At 39.6% G+C, this 13,177-nt stretch overlaps 1 protein-coding gene across 2 annotated transcripts; it reads right to left on the reverse strand.

The window, feature by feature from the left end:
* Nucleotides 1-3,169: 3,169 nt before the first annotated feature.
* Nucleotides 3,170-13,129, reverse strand: LOC117302146 (selenocysteine lyase-like). 2 transcript variants are annotated; one of them, XM_033785948.1, is made up of 13 exons: nucleotides 12,898-13,129; nucleotides 12,526-12,631; nucleotides 11,201-11,310; nucleotides 10,551-10,654; nucleotides 9,867-10,059; nucleotides 9,344-9,471; nucleotides 8,502-8,663; nucleotides 7,693-7,799; nucleotides 6,451-6,487; nucleotides 5,482-5,565; nucleotides 5,205-5,307; nucleotides 3,645-3,720; nucleotides 3,170-3,345 (listed from the first exon to the last, which is right to left on the reverse strand). In XM_033785948.1, the coding sequence occupies exons 2-13, from the start codon at nucleotides 12,591-12,593 to the stop codon at nucleotides 3,189-3,191; spliced, it is 1,329 nt and encodes a 442-aa protein (XP_033641839.1). In that variant the 5' UTR covers nucleotides 12,594-12,631; nucleotides 12,898-13,129; the 3' UTR covers nucleotides 3,170-3,188. The 2 variants fall into 2 exon arrangements, with proteins under 2 accessions (XP_033641839.1, XP_033641840.1); XM_033785949.1 differs by lacking the exon at nucleotides 3,645-3,720 and having other exon boundaries at nucleotides 3,228-3,345.
* Between the last annotated feature and the right edge of the window lie 48 nt (nucleotides 13,130-13,177).

Raw genomic sequence — 13,177 nt, forward strand, 5'->3', positions numbered from 1 at the left:
ATATAAAAAGTTTGGCATCTGAAACAGTTAGGAGCGACTGGACGACGCGCTACAAGTCGAAAGAGGGCCTTGGTTTCAGACATCGATCTTTGTCATGAGATGAACCTAATGTTAAAGACACTGGACACTATTGGTAATTGTCAAAGACTAGTCTTCTCACTTGGTGTATCTCAACATAATGAATAAAATAACAAACCTGTGAAAATTTTAGCTCAATCGGTCGTCGAATTTGCGAGATAATTGTGAAAGGAAAAACACCATTGTCACATGAAGTTGTGTGCTTTCTGATGCTTGATTTTGAGACCTCAAGTTCTAAACTTGAGGTCTCAAATTCAAATTCGTGGAAAATTACTTCTTTCTCGAAAACTACGTCACTTCAAAGGGAGCCGTTTCTCACAATGTTTAACAATATCAACCTCTCCCCATTACTTGTAATCAAGAAAGGTTTTATGATAATAATTATTTTGAGTAATGACCAATAGTGTCCACTGCCTTTAACTTGGTCTGTCTGAAACAGAAAATGATTTGGGTCAACCTAGAGGCGCCCCTAATCTATTTGGTATGGCGCAACTCTGGCGCGCCTGTCTGAAGCAGCTGTAAGGGAATTTATGTTCGGGGAGGAAAACAGAAAAAGCAATGGGGGGAAGAATACAAGATGCTACATTTTTTTAGTATGTATAAACGTGATCCGACGAAGTGTTAATACTGTTCTCTGTTGTTGTCCAAGCAATTAAACATGAGAAGTGTTCAGGATTTCATGACTTTGAGTCAAGATTTATTGAAATTATTGCCACATTTTTTTAACAAGTTATTCTCTACCCTGTCACATCTACGTACACGTGTTTAAAGTATTATTTTTTAAAAGTTTACGATAATTTTTGCATTAAGTTGCATGCCTGCTGTGGTCCTGTTGGATTGCCTTACTGTGTACATTCAGGGCAATATCCTTGCTCGTTTCTGTGACATTCATTTGAGGACCTGAACCCAATTTCATGGCTCTGCTTACCATAAGCAAAGAGTCTGCGCTTACGGAAGAAGGGAATTCCTTGCTTACATCGAGTGTATTTAACAGGGTAGCCAGGGTTGGTTGTGTGCATGTGCACTCATTATTACTAGGCGTACATGTACATGAACACATACTTCCTTCACACAGTTAGCACAGGAATTTGGCACTTGCCCTGTAGTGTAAGCTGGGAATGGTGATCCCAAGCACACAACAGACCGATCCAGTAGGCTCCGCCCACGACGCACGTGGGGCTCTCCAATGCCTTTCTGCACAACTCTGCCGCGCGCGCCAAGATACACGCACAATTGTCGGCCCTTATTTGTCGGACCTTCGTTGCATTGTTATTGGTCAATACGCAATGGGGCGGAGCTAAGTGGATCGGTCTATTCAGGAAGCAGAGCCATGAAATGAGGCCCCGGTGGGCCCTGGTGCTTCTTTACCCTCCTACTCTTTCTCTTTGTAACATGTTTGCAACCATTCAACTACACATGTTCAGTGTATACAATGTACATTATACAATGTAGTGGCACAGCTAGCTCGGCGCGAAACTAACTATGTACACAGTGCATTGTGTGAATGCATTCGCCATAATGATATCATAATACAGGCTGGTGTAGTTTAGCAATCATTCATAAACACCTCAGAGAGTTTGCACTCTGATTGGTCCAAGACTGGTCACATCGGGGTTGTATTAACATAAAGCCCATCACATGGTCAAAGTTCTGTATCCAGTTCTGTATGTTTTGCCTAAACTATCAAATCAACCATTTTCTTTGTGCGTGTTGTTTTTGTATTTTTGGCAAACAAAATGCAGGTTACCAGCTAAACTGCCGTATAGTTTACATTGCTGCGACTGGTGCCTTGCACTTTTTTGACCAAGATTTGTTATGCAATGTTGTCTGTTTTAAAACTTCACGACTTTCTAAACAGTTATACATTTACCCTGTAATATGCACACATTTAAAGTACTGCTAAAATTACAACTGAATTCATCAACCACATCTGTCTATACTACAGGATTGCCTGTAGACATAGAACACACAAATGCTTAAATGTCTATCTACAGGAAAAACCCACACTGACCCCCCTTGCATGACGCACAGCACACTTACATTCTGTCATGTATGTAGGTAGTCGGATAAAGCCTAACTATCATGTGGTTTAATTCAAGCGGCAGTATACGCATATATTTCTGAACGTGGTTGTCACTAGTTAGTAGACTTCATTTCTGTTTTGTATGCACAAAATTTTTGTTTTGTGGCTAACCAGTTTTAAGTTTTGATTACATGCGTTCAGTTACAGACTTCATTTCTGGCAGTACTTTTTAACAGCTAGTACACATGTACATGTACATTGGACACATTGATCCGAGCTGCATTAGATACTGAAGTTTGCCCGTCTGACCATACATGCTCCACGGTCTAAAGGTGCGCCACTTTTATCATTTGGACAGTGTTGTACACGCTCAGTACACTGTAGCCTACTGTGCTGTCATTGACTTCAACTATTTGTTACAAAGCGTGCATTGGATGCTGAAGGTTGTCTGTCTGACCATACATGCTCCACGGTCTAAAGGTGCGCCACTTTTATCATTTGGACAGTGTTGTACACGCTCAGTACACTGTAGCCTACTGTGCTGTCATTGACTTCAACTATTTGTTACAAAGCGTGCATTGGATGCTGAAGGTTGTCTGTCTGACGGTACGCCACTTTTTTAATTTGGACAGTGTAGTACATGCTCACAACACTGACTGTACTGTCGATGACTTCAACTACTGGTTAAAAATATGCATTGCATGCTGCAGTTTGTCTGTCTGACGGAGCGCCACTTTTATAATTTGGACAGTGTAGTACATGCTCAGTACACAGTGTACTGCACTGGCATTGACGTCAACTATTGGTTACAAAACATGCATTTAATTCTGCTGAAGTTTGTCCGTCTGACGGTACGCCACTTTTATAATTTGGACAGTGTAGTACATGCTCACACTACTGACTGTACTGTCGATGACTTCAACTACTGGTTAAAAATATGCATTGTATGCTGCAGTTTGTCTGTCTGACGGAGCGCCACTTTTATAATTTGGACAGTGTAGTACATGTTCAATACAGTGTACTGTACTTTCATCGACTTGAACTATTTGTTACTAAACATGCATAAAACAGCAGCTGCAAAGTTCCATTAATCTAGTTCGTTTAGTAGCCCATCTATCCCTTGTTTGATGTCGTCGACAACTCTTTCTATGTCGTCTCTTGTAGTGTGACGTCCGACACTAAGCCTTAGTGCATTGGCTGCAATATCTGATGGCACTCCCACTGCTAGCAGTATGTGAGATGGCCTGAAATAACCATAAAACCAAAAATATATATTAAGATACAAATCATAGGGTCGATACTCCAAAAATTAATGACCAATTAATTCTCAGATTTCTGAGGGAAAATGTTCATGAATGATGTGGCCAGAGATGCAGTTTGTACCCGCTACCACCTCGCTAAACACTGTGGCTTTTTTTTTTGGCTGTTTGAGGTAAGGGCTCGAATCCCTCCCATTGCTGTGATGGTAGAATTTGGCAGCCCTCGTTATATGTCATGGTTTCTCCAACATGAGAAGCTATAATTACTCAAACTTAAAACTCACTTGCATTGCAACTCGGAATGACAAGCTGCTCCTACACTCGCCTGTAGAACATTCACCCTCTCTAGTACTTTATAACCTATATATTCAGATAAAATTAAAAAGGTCTAAAAAAACACCTGCACTGTCTGTCTGTTTAAAGGAACACGTTGCCTTGGATCGGACGAGTTGGTCTATAAAAAGCGTTTGAAAACGTTTGTTATGAAATGCATTTGGGTTAGAAAGATGTTTTAAAAGTAGAATATAATGATCCACACAAGTATCACTCAAAATTGCACGGTTTTCCTTGACTCCCATAAATGGCCGACCGTGTTATTCGACGAGGTAAAACGAAAACCACGCAATTTTGAGGCATATTTGTGTAGATCATTGTATTCTACTTTTACAACATCTTTCTACCCATATGCATTTTATAACAAACGGTTACAGAACGCTTTTCAAAGACCAACTCGACCGATCCAAGGCAACGTGTTCCTTTAAAGCCATTGGACACTTTCTGAACAGAACAAAAATTCACAGATTTACAAATAACATACAGGGTTTATAGAAGGTAATGGTGAAAGACTTCTCTTTAAATATTATTCCATGAAATGCTTTACTTTTTGAGAAAACATTAAAGCAATTATCAATTCTCGATATCGAGAATAACAGATTTATTTTAAATACATGTCATGACACGACGAAACGTGCGGAAACAAGGATTTTCCCGTTATTTTCTCCCGACTCCGATGACCGATTGAGCCTAAATTTTCAAAGGTTTGTTATTTTATACACCTACATTGTACATATAAGTTGAGATACACGAAGTGTGGGCCTTTGGACAAAACTTGTTACCGTTGTTGTGCGATTGCTTTAAAGCGGATGACCTTAGACCTTACGGTGTGGATCATAATAAAATCTACAGTATAGTAAACATCCTGGTACAACCACATTTTAAACTGTTTTTGGAGGAGTGTTGGCTCTGAAAAGAGACTGCAGTTTTGACATTTCAAAAGGTTCCCTGGCTTCCAGTCTATCAAAGAATTAACTTCAAAGTTATGTTGCTCGAATGGAAAGTAATGATGATAAGTAGGCACCACTTTAGTTCAGGAAACCTCTTCTCACCTTATACTTCAAGTCGCAAACTTCGATCTACAAAAAAACTCTTCTAACAGTCCTTAAAACAACCACATCTATAGTGATTGTGCCCTGTCAGTATTCGGTCCCAAACTCTGGAACTCTTTATCGTTAAATATCCAAACTGCAGCATCTCAGGCCATTTTCAAAAGCAAGCGTCGTTTGGAATTGCTTTCGACTGACTCTATATATATTGTGTTTTTTCCACTTGTTTTTTGTTAGTGTGCAAATCTCTTCGTAACGTGCTCTTAACAACTTCCCTTGTAATGTATGCTTTTCTTAAAGTTTCTTTTAAATGTGTCCTGACCAGGATTCAAACCCACATCCATAACATTCAAATGACTTAGCTGCCAGAACTTGAGACTGGTTCACTAGACCATTCGGCCACAAAATCTTTGACCTCCTTGACCCATCCTCTCCTGGATGGACTTTATATTTTACACTTACCCTGTAGTCCCTCTCCGATTACTGACACATTGCACGTATTTGGGATTCTTCTACTTCCAGATGGAAATCTACTGTTGAAATGAACTCGACTTCCAAACGTTTCCTGCAGGAAGAAAACAAGTATCTACAAGTTTAAGCGGACTGTATGAACAGATACCTTCATTATGTCTGTTCCAAATGCCGGCACTGTGATAATATTCTGGTAGCTTCTTGGTTCAACTTATTTGCTCTCTATTTTGATGGGTGATTTTTTTGTTTAAAAAGATCCAACATTTACCTGTAATCTCTCCTCAAGGTAGTCTCGTACTTCTCTCATCTGCTCCTCATACCTTTCCAAGTTCTCGCTCACCAATTCAGCAGCCTAGTCGGACAAACGATCGAAACATTTAATCTTGTGATTTGTTTGTAGGGTTCAAATCATTACGGAAAAGCTCCATGATGAGAAGAGCTAATGATGAAAGAAAAAACACCCCTGTTGGACGAATTTGTGAGCTTTCAAGATAGGAATAAAAGACTTCTAGCTCAAAGTCTTTTATTATTTTAGTGAGAAATTACCTCTTTCTCAAAAACTACAATACTTCAGAGGGAGTCGTTTCCCACAATGTTTTATACTATCAACAGCTCTCCAATGCTCGTTACCAAGTCAGTTTTGAAGTTAATATTAGTTTTGAGCAATTACCAAACGTGTACCTTCCCTTTAAAGAAAGAGCTTAGAGGCCAGAATAAAACATCATTTTCCTCTGGCAACTCACACCTGTTATCTCCGTGTCATTCCTTTTTCCAAACAGTGGACTTATATAATTGGATCATGCACAAACCAGTATTGCTGCTGACTTCCCCAAGCAGATTAACTGCTCACCCATTATTAAATTTGTATTGACCAAAGTAACAGAGCTGACAACTCTTCCTGGTTCTGCAGAAAGTTCCCTGAAAGTAAACCAATCTTTCCATGTTCTGCGGAACACATTATTTGAAAATCTCCCTGATAATGGAAACTTGTCCCCCATTAACTTGAATGCAATTCTAAGTATCTTTCTGATTGTTGTACAGCATCTCACTGATTGCAAGATGCAAATGTTGGAAGCTCTGAAGTAATTGAAACACACCCACTTCATTGAAAAGGATGTGTATACTTTCCGAGTTCTTGTGACCAAACTCGGAAACCCTTAATTCGGCTTTCCAGTAATGAACCGCTCATATTTCATCTTTTGTTTTACCTGAATCATTAGCAGGAATCTGTACCTACCTTCCCTAACCCTGCAATCATTCCAGTGTTTTCTGTACTGAAACGGAGAAAACAATTTTGAAAATTATTCCTCGTTAAACCTAAAAATGCATCCCCAACCCTTCCTGGTCCAAATCCCTTTTTACACTGCTTATTTTATCCACGTGGAATACAGTCCTGGGGAGGCCCCGGGACCTTTTTTGACCCAGGATTTTCTCCCGGTTGTAGACTTTATAAATACAGAAGGGTTTACTGCTAACCCTACTCCGGATCAAGGGTGGTTTTTCCCTGGGATTTGCCGGGGCAGACTGGGGGAAAACCAGGGGTAAAGGGATCATAGTGTGAAAAGGACGGCTATTTCCAGGGGCAACCTCGGGGGAATAGAGTAGTGTGAAACGTGCTATACTAAGGGAATCAATGTGTGGTGAAGAGGTTTTCAACTAGTGGTTTAATCCCAACGACGAAGTCGAGGTAAATTATCAAGAACCAGGCCTTGGCGGGTTAAAACCACTAGTTGAAAACCGATTCGACACACTTTGATTCCCATTCATAAATACCTTTGCGGTAAAAAAACATCAACACTTATGGTCAAAAAGTAAAATAAATGCAAAAATTATAATTATAATAACACAACACCCCTCAAGCTAGGAAATGGTAAGGCCCAGTCAAGGCTCGTGTAAACAACTCATTATAAGGGAATGCTGTGCGCGTCGCGCGTATCGCCTGATGTGGCACAACTGTCTCGGCCGTTGCTCTCGACCAATAGGAATGAAGAAACTGTCTTATACATGTAAGCACAGGTGCAAGCTCGCGTGTCACGCCAATGTTTGAACACTTTTTACTGGTGTTATATCATCCGTTCAAACAACCCCTCGTGATACCCTCTCGACCAATCAGAATGGATAGACTGTCTGAGGTATTTATGAATGTATATTTTCTTTGGATAGACTAAATAAGGACTGTACTAGTAAACTGATCATGCTGTATATCAGGTGTGGAGTAACGGAATGGTGTTGGATTGAGGATTGACTGTGTACTGTGTAGATGTATTCACCACATAATATCATATTGCATGCTTGCACAGTTTGTCTATCATTCATAACCACAGTAATGATATTGAACGGTCAGACAGTAGGAGGGTTGACTTCATTGCGTAGATGTATTCACCAAATGATATTGCATTAAAAACCACAGTGAATGGTAACAATCGGTCAGACAGTGGGAAGGTTAAAGAGTAAAAACAGGAAATCTTTTCCCCCATACCCTGGTCTGTAGTTTCTCTCCTGCCCACCTCCATACAGCATCGGGTAGAGGGGCGTGGTCTTACCTAACCCCCTCACGAAAACCGCTCCAATCCTAGGTCCATAAAACTGCGTTTGAATAACAACACAATAAGTTTATAGCATCATAGATCCCACAAGCAGAAATAAGTATTTACAATAATCCGTAATTAGAATACACAATCTGAGGGACGTTTCTGTCAGTAATGTTTCTCAGCTCATATTTTTGGGGATCGCTTGCTATCGAAAGCTGCTTTGACTTCTGAGCAAGTAAGTTTTTGTTGCCATTAATTTTAAGAGTGATAACCAAAACGTTATCATCCCTTTAAAGGCACTGGACACTAAATAATTATTAGCATAAAAACTTACTTGGTAACGAGTGATGGAGAGCTGTTGATAGTATAAAACATTGTGAGAAACGACTCCCTCTGAAGTAACGTAGTTTTCGAGAAAGAATTAATTTTTCACTTAAAATATTTTGAATTTGATTTCGTGACCTCATCATTAGATTTTGAGGTCTCGAAATCAAGCATCTGAAAGCATACAACTTCGTGTGACAAGGGTGTTTTTTTTCCATTATTATCTCGCAACTTCAACGACCAATTGAGTTCAAATTTTTACAGGTTTGTTGTTTTGTGCATATGTTGAGATACACCAAGTGAGAAGACTGGTCTTTGACAATTACCAAATGTGTCCAGTGTCTTTAAGCCTACACTGATGTGTACTAAGTGCTATGTGGCCGGTGTTTCAACTCTCCTCATCAAGACCCCAACCTGCTTATTAGATGCTCACCTTGTGGCCAACGATAGTCAGGTAGTCAATGCCCAGCTCCTCTACATTCACCTGAATCTTGCCGATAGTCTGAGCTGCGTCTGAGTGGAGAAGGATCCGTGGCATTTCTCGTCTCGAATCGCGTTTGATGGCTCGAATCTGGCGGCAAATTTCTGGTATTGGCTTCACGGAAAAACAATTCAGAAAATGCAAAACCTAGTAAGCTACATTTCATTTTTTTTTTTCACTTCTGTTATTCTGGTTGCGAAGCCAAGGACTCTCAGCAAAGCGAACTTTAACCACTGTCCTAGCCAAGAACCCAAATGGAGAGACGATAAGAAAGGAAGTTTCAGTTTTAGATGTGGTAGGAAAACCCCAGAGAATTATTCCAGCATGTCCAGGGAAAACCTGTGCAGTCAGGTTTGGACTGAAAACCCAATCCACGGCGTGGTTTGAACCGGGTGGAAGGGGAGGAAAGATACCCCTACACCAACCTGCCCACATGATCACTGATGTTTGCACCTGGGCCCAATTTCATAGAGCTGCTAAGCACAACAATTTGCTAGGCATGAAATTTCTTCCATGGTAAAAACAGGATTACCAACCAAATTTCAATTTGTTGCATATACTCCTTGTTACTCTATCCAGCTGTTGTTTGCTCATCCTGAAAATCACGTTGAAATTTGGTTGGTACTGTTTTTATCATGATCAAGGAAGAAATTTCATGCTTTTTTGTGCTCAGCAGCTCTTTGAAATTGGGTCCAGGTTACGTAACAAAAGAGGAGAAAAGTCATCCCTAAATAATTGTGCCATTTTTTCCGAAGCAAGTATTTAGCAAAAAGTGCAGAGGATTTCAACCGTACCTGAATGATGCCTGTCTCGTTGTTTGCATGCATGATGGTTACCAGACAGGTCGTAGGTCGTAGGGCAGCAATGATGTCACTGACCTCAACATGACCTGTGAGCTTTGAAGCTGGCACAAAGGTCACCACTAAGAAAAAAAATAAAATTGAGGGATGAGTAAGGGTCAATCAAAGAGAATTGTTGTTTCTATACCAATGTTCATCCACAATAGAAGAGTTTTTAATTGCAGGGGGATAAATAACTTCAACTAGACCAGTCTTGTGTCTTAACACTTTAATCATAGAGAAAGGACAAGTCTCAAAATCAACTTTAAACATTTTATACAAGACCAAACATATCTTTTTATTTTAATATAGGCTGAACCGTTTAGGGTGATCTTTGGACTTGAAAAGTGGAACCGCCATAAAGTTTTAAAAAGCATAACTTTACCAGACTTTACCAAACACCGAATTGCAGGAGGTTCGGTTGTAGGGTTACTTGCCTGTAGTAGTTTACTCTCCTACTTTTAACTGTTTTATTTACCGACTTGTCGCTCATCAGCCAGTTGTTCAAGTACTAGTTTGATGGAGTCGTGCTCCAAGTTGGACGTGATCACATGGGGGAGGAATCTATGCTGATTGGTCGGTCTGACTCCGAGGCTCGGGTCACCGGGGTCGAGCTGAGGAAAAGTCTTCCAGAAATGTTGGAGCGCAGTGTGGATCACCATGTTGTTAGTCTTTAAGAATGATAAGTCAAAGAGATTATGATACAACAATCAATTTTTTTTAACATTTTTTTATGATTAGCTTTCGTCATTCACCAGGGCCTAATCACATCACGATGCTTAGCACAGAAGTATCTTGCTAAGCAAGTATTCTAAACAAGAGAAAATAGAGTTAGCTGTTGCATACTGCTTACCAACCAAAAGGATCTATGGTATAAATGCAAACAGTATGGCCTGACATTTCTGTCTCTAGAAAGACTCGGCTAGGGTCGAAACGTCAGTCCATTTAAGTACTTTTTGTATTTTAAACAAGTACACAGTTCAGCTGAAACTTTCACATGTTATTTCAATTGTATCTTTTTTTGTAATTGGCTATAAATCAGCATTATGTTGACAACAACCAATCTATGACCCTACTTTTAACAAGCTCTTGTGGCATTTTCTCTGGGATCTGATGAAAAAAGACGGATTCTGAAACTAAACTTAAGAGCCACCCTACAAACCTCTGTGCCGCCTGAAGTGAATACGATGTCATCTGATTGATGTGCTCCAATCATCTTGCAAATGTTGTCTCTTGCCTCAGTGATGATCTGCTTTGCTCTCTGACCTGAACAGAAAATAAAAACAGAACAAAACTCCACCAGGGCTAGATTTAACAAAGAGTTAAGTTTGGGCTTAACTGCCAGCAATTAAAAAACACATCTAACAAAACTGAATGGAAGAAATTTGAGCATTTTAAACAAGTAGGTTGCAAGTTTTTAGTAGCCCACAGGGCAAGTTGAGAGGTGGTGTTTACTAGTTTCGACGATAGACAATGTATGCCGGGCTTAAAGGGCAAGCCCTGACCGTGTTTGTTATGTTTTATTACCCATGTTGGTCTTGCAATTCTGGATTATGCATTACACAGATTACTGTTCCTAGAATGTTGAGTTGTAAATCTTGACATTTATGACAGCAGCAAAGACAAACTGTGAGGTCGTTAACCAATCTGTATCAGTGTTTACACAATGTTGTTTATGGCCCAACTGGAGTTGCCGTCCTAAGTAGTTGGGACTGTACAACTTATAGTTTAATCAAATCGGGCCTGTCACTGACAATACTGTTTACCGAAAGTGTCCAATGGCTTTAAGAAATAAATAAACAAACATATTACCTGCATGATATGAACTACTTGGATTCCCCCAAGCAGCACCCAACGCATTGTGAATTGCATCAAGGACTTCTGGTTCCAGAGGAGTGGTAGCATTGTAGTCCAAGTAAACACTGTAAACAAACAACAACAACAACAACATTACTTTTTTTTCTCCAGAAGACGATCAGAGCATATCGGATCGAAACATTGAGTTGAAACCAACGGTTCTTTTCAGAACCACCCCAACTCATTTTGAGATAGTTATTACATGGTGTTTCTGCAAACCTTTCCATTTATAACATTACCGGATTCATTAGCACTGGTATTTGATCAGCAGGGTGTGGGTTCGGATCCCGGTTGTGACACTTGCTACATAAAATTGGGGAGGTAGTGCTTTCTGCTCTACCGGCCAGGCTTTCGAATTGATGATACCCAAGCCTACATTCGTATGGACTGTAAAAGGGGTAACCCCATTCAGCCCTAGGAGTAGGTGGCAACGGCCTCTGGAAAAAATAATTGTAGCCCACACCTTGAAGTGGCCTTCATCAGGCCTTGTGTGTCAGGCGACTTGCATAAATAAAATAAATAAAAATAAAATACAAAATAGTAAAAAAGTTAGTTGTATCATTCTGGAAAATTTTCCAGAAAGATATAAGAGTCACCTGCAAAAGTTTCAGCCTGATTAAAAAAGTGTTCGTTTGTTGAAAAGATTGTCACAGTATTTTCATTCATCCAATCCAGCCACCTTTAATCAAGTTAGGCAGGTACACTGCATTTCTGCCAAACAAAAGTGCAAATCTTTGAAAGTTTTGAATCTGCCTTTTGGATAATTTTCCGCACGTCGCCACAGACCGCGTCGCCACCAATTCATCCAAAGTTTGTTGCCTTTTTTTTAACTACTAGACCCCACCGCCGTCCGTTCGTCACCTGTGGACACTGTGTGTGTTCACGAGCTCATCGTGGTACATTAACAGGTTAGTTCCAATGTCCTAATAATTCAAAGTTGGTGTGATGTTTCCTGAAAGGATGACTTGCCAACTATATAATTCAGATTCAGATTCAGACAATTTGTTTATTATTTCTAATCAACTGGGCCACTTCAGAGTCAGATAAAATAACCTTACTGGATGCTAGTACTTCTACCACTGATACCATCTGTATCACAAAGTACACCATACAACCCCAATCTGTGACCTTTATAATCATCAAAATGTCATCAACAAATAAGTTAAAATTATATTGTATTGTTTGTTGTTGTTTTTTCTTATCAAACAAAATTATTGCAAAATTGTTGTCTTGGTCAAAAACTTACAAATATACTTCCTTTCTTCTAGCTCCTGACATACCTATCTTCTGATGAATTATTTTCATAGCTTGCACATGCAGACCTGCTGACTGGGGTGCTGTCTTCCATTACAAAAGTCTCAGTCTGCTCACTCGAGTCTGTCTGCCCTATAAAAAAAATATTTTATAATCAGCTCTCTCTCTCAGACTCCAGGCAAAGAATTATTTACAGAATTTAGAAAGTATATTTCTATCTACAGAATTATGCAAACTATATCCCCCCTTTCTAAATGATTGCTGTCCCGTGTCAGTATATACTGAAGAAGTGCTTTTAATTGATTGATTTATCTATTATAATGAATTTTATGGTGACACGATGGGGACAGACAGAAACTCTCAATATTATTATTAATTAAAAAGAGGAAGGGACTTACCCCGATGTCGTAGCCTTTTTTTTTTACTAAGCTCCACCGTCCGTCCGTCACATGTGGACACTGTGTGTGTTCACGAGCTCATCGTGATACATAAACAGGTGTGTTTCAATATCCTAATAATTTTTTAAAGATAGTTTTTATTTTATGTTTTATAACAAGGAACACAAATTGGGGCTCGTCGGCACGTCTGACTTCATCGCAAGAAGTTCAACAACATTCACTGGGAAAAAATTTTTTTATTAAAAGAGCTAGTCAATAGAGGTCGCCCTTCAATATTTAC

This window comes from Asterias rubens, chromosome 18 (assembly GCF_902459465.1).
Source record: "Asterias rubens chromosome 18, eAstRub1.3, whole genome shotgun sequence".
NCBI classification, from domain to species: domain Eukaryota; kingdom Metazoa; phylum Echinodermata; class Asteroidea; order Forcipulatida; family Asteriidae; genus Asterias; species Asterias rubens.

Coding starts and splice junctions, on each gene's coding strand:
- LOC117302146 (XM_033785948.1), bottom strand. CDS start 12,593: ATGGAAGACAGCACCCCAGTCAGCAGGTCTGCATGTGCAAGCTATGAA. Junction 11,311..12,525: donor AATAATTCATCAGAAGATAG/GTATGTCAGGAG, acceptor GTTTGTTTACAG/TGTTTACTTGGACTACAATG. Junction 10,060..10,550: donor TCACTTCAGGCGGCACAGAG/GTTTGTAGGGTG, acceptor TCATTCTTAAAG/ACTAACAACATGGTGATCCA.